General features: G+C 35.4%; 1 protein-coding gene across 1 annotated transcript in view; it reads left to right on the top strand.

Moving 5' to 3' along the window:
* kel (kelch protein) overlaps positions 1–1,845 on the top strand; it is a 6,980-nt gene extending 5,135 nt beyond the window's left edge. Inside the window, exon 9 of the mRNA XM_018544224.1 lies at positions 1,655–1,845. Within this exon, the coding sequence (XP_018399726.1) occupies positions 1,655–1,845 (191 nt within the window). The remainder of the gene's footprint in view (positions 1–1,654) is intronic.
* The last annotated feature ends 1,804 nt before the right edge of the window (positions 1,846–3,649 follow it).

Here is a 3,649-nt window from a genome sequence, read left to right as displayed (position 1 = left end):
GGAAAAATTTTTTTTTTTTTTTTTTTTTTTTTTTAAAGAAATTAGTTGCTTGAAGAATTTGCTTCAGTACTTAAAAATCAAATTGTTTCACTTTTTTTTACCGTCATATTATTTCTTGGTCAGATATTTACAATATATCGTGATATAATATCTTTTGTATCTTTTTTTACGAGTAATATTCAAGATTGACAAAATTCAGTGATCAGAATAGATTATTAAGTATTTGTCTATTCGTTTATTGAGAAACATTGTTTACAGACAATTCTCGATGTGACGAGCATTTATCTTATTGGAATCACATATCCAAACAATCACAGAGGAACATTTTCTAGTAAAACAGAAAAATACCTTTGTCAAAAAATAAAATTTTTAGGTGAAAATAGGTTATTGTATTATGCAGTTACAAAATACTAATCTCTGTTCAAAATCATTATATGTCAATACTTGATAAACGGTCTATAAGGATGAAACTTGTTTTCTATCAAAATGCATCATATGTCACGACTCGATCTGACCATGACGTCAAACCAATAGTATCCTTATATATCTCTCTTCGAGTTTTACAGCTTATGTCTGAAACGTTTTTTCATATCTTTCATATTTTTCGAGATATTTCCCTGAAGTAATTAAAACCTGTATGTGTACACACACGGCGTCACAAATACCTCAACATGCCTTCTTATATTTTCTCATTCTTTCTCAAGTTTTCTTCTGATTCCTTCTCCGATACTCTTGCAACTTTGTGTATTATTCTAGAGAAAACATTACATGATTGATACCCTGATATAATTAGTCAAACATAAAAAAATAACGTTCTGCTGGTATGAAGTGCGATCAAGATAACCGTCACAATCTTCCAATATTAGTAGTATGTTATATGCATACTACATATTTCTTCATTTGAACAGAGTATGGCTAGATAAAGCTCTATGAAACTTCTGATAGATAAATCAAGAATAGTAAATAATAGTGATAAATTGGGAATACTTAAGATTTTTTTATATTATTTTATAGTAATACGCTTTGATGAAAGCAATCCCATTCGACTCAAATAATTTTAGAAAGTTGGCTATTCGAATGGGAAGTTATATCAAGTCAAAGTTAGAAGTTGAAATTTATTTTTTCATCACACTTAAGATCACTTTTAACATAACTGAAAGGGTTTTTTTTTTCCAAAAAAATATTTTAAGCTAAAAAAAGTTTCTTATTTTTTTACTTGTGTAATTCGGAAAAAGTAATAAAATGTATTGTGTTGTATTGATTTAAAAAATTTAATACAGTTATATAGCTTACTTTCATTCGAAATAGAAAATTGAAAATATTATTTGAAACTAATAAAATGTATCCGATTTATTCGTCGCAATTTTTGAGATTTTTAATAAAAACTGTAAAAGATAAGATACATATAACTAATTAGTATGCCGTTTACTGCTGCTCGCTGCGCGGTTACACACGCAAAACCCGACTCGTTCCGTCCACTCACTCTCACGCTACCTCGACTTCCTCTAGCGACTTGCTTACTTTTCGAACGCGCGCTACAAGAAACTGCTTTTTTTTATTTTAAAAAAAGATGTACGAGTAGTCTTAGATATCTTGTCTTCTTTCTTCACGTTAATCTTTTCTTGTGAACTTGACATAAAGCTATATCGAACAGGTGTTGTGGCATTAAACGGACTTTTGTACGTGGTGGGTGGAGATGACGGTTCCTCCAGTTTAGCATCGGTAGAAATGTATTCTCCAAGAACCGATACCTGGACTACTCTACCAACTTGCATGGGAGTTGGGCGTAGTTACGCAGGTGTAGCAATCATTGATAAACCAATGGCCTCTGCAACGACAATGTGAGGTCTACAATCCGCTGGGCATACGATAGAACAAAACATGGATCCAGATGTCGAGATATCGGACTCCTCGCGAGAAGCCGGGCCCAGCGGTGTACAAAATCGCGGCACCAGCCATAATTGTCCAGGTCCGCGTTGCGTTTGTCAGAGATACGAGAACGGCGAATTAGCCGCAGTTATAATGAATCAAGGTAGAAGTAATCAGGAGAGGGAGGATGGTTATCAAAACGTGGGTCATATCTCGCGTGCTTTTCAGAATCGTCCCAACAGCACACTACAAATACATCCAAATCTGAATCCAAATTATCAAAATCCGATTGATTTGATACGCAATTACAATCGTCGTTTACAACAACCACAGCAACAACAACAGCAGGAGCCAGAAGAAAACATTTACGAACGTTTGGATAATGATGATGATGAAGACGATGATGAAAGTGCGGAGATCCCTCAGAACGAATCTCTAGTTCAAAACGATCAGGGTAACATGGATAATCATATGTATGAAAGAATAGACGAGCGGATATCGTGTAGAGCGCATTGTCATTATTATAAGTATCATTTACCTACTCATAATTTTTTGAGCGACATGGAAAACAGCAGAAATGTGAATCCATACGATCAACCAAGACACATTTATATAGATTATTCTCGATTGAATAGTAACATTTACCAAAGTTCTCTAAATAGATTAGGTCGCAATTGTTTCTCCACAGAGAATATTGCATACGCATCTACGAAACGTTCTCATCCAATCGTACATAATTGTACCTGTCCATACTGTAGAAACATGGACGCAAGATACATATGCCATCATTGTTACTATCTGTACAACAGATTACGATATCAAGATACCGCTAATTCCAGGCATTATGTGTATCAAGTCTCAAGAAATTGCAGATGTCCCTTTTGTCGTGGCGAATACTCTTATACAAAGTTTTCCGCTCTTCGTGCTGCTGAACTATTGAAAATAGAATGTCATTGTAGAAATCCGACCAATTGCATCTGCCGTAGTAAAGCTTCGTCCGATTTTAATTCCACAATCTTCGGACGATATATGGATTGGATTAATCGGACCGGACAGTCTGTTAACAATCCTTTATATGCCATGGTTCATGTCGGTAGGATGGATCGTGCTTCCGTCTCAGGTCACGGAAATACATCTAATAGTAGAAATCCACCGAATGATCCCGGCCCGTCGACGTCCGGCAATGCAACATCTAGTGCAAGATTCAACGAATCGAGTTCATCTTCAGTTTTACGATCGGTATTTGCTCCCGGTGCTTCCACATCAAGTGCTCCTATCTGTTCCATAAGTCGCTATGTGGAACACCAGCATACCTGCGATGACTCTTGTATCCGTAGTCAAAGCGGAAGTCTGACTGGAATATGTCAGTTTCTTGGCAGATGTGAGAGAACGGAATGCAATCATGGGCGGCTTTCTGTACATTGGTGGTTTGTGAATAAATGGCTTCCTCTATGGAATTCTCACAATTTGGATAGAAACGTGGATGGTGCGCCAAGCGTGGATGAAGTATCACGGGAACAACGAGAGAGCGACAGCGATGATTCTTAAATTATTAAGAATTTATTTATCGTAAGAGTGCCTATTTTACGTATTTCAAATTTTTAATATACATTAATTAATTTTTATTATATGTTTATACGATTATAGTTTATTGACTCACTCGTAAGATGAGTAGCGAAACTAATTCAAAAGGTGAATTAGTTACGCTATTCATCTCAGTAATGACTTTAAGTATATGTCCCATGACAATAAATTCATATATCGCGATTTTAAAATATTT

This window comes from Cyphomyrmex costatus, unplaced genomic scaffold, assembly GCF_001594065.2.
Source record: "Cyphomyrmex costatus isolate MS0001 unplaced genomic scaffold, Ccosl1.0 scaffold43, whole genome shotgun sequence".
Classification (NCBI taxonomy): Eukaryota; Metazoa; Arthropoda; class Insecta; order Hymenoptera; family Formicidae; genus Cyphomyrmex; species Cyphomyrmex costatus.
The sequence above is the reverse complement of the archived record's forward strand: the minus strand, read 5'-3'. Positions and strand labels throughout refer to the sequence as shown.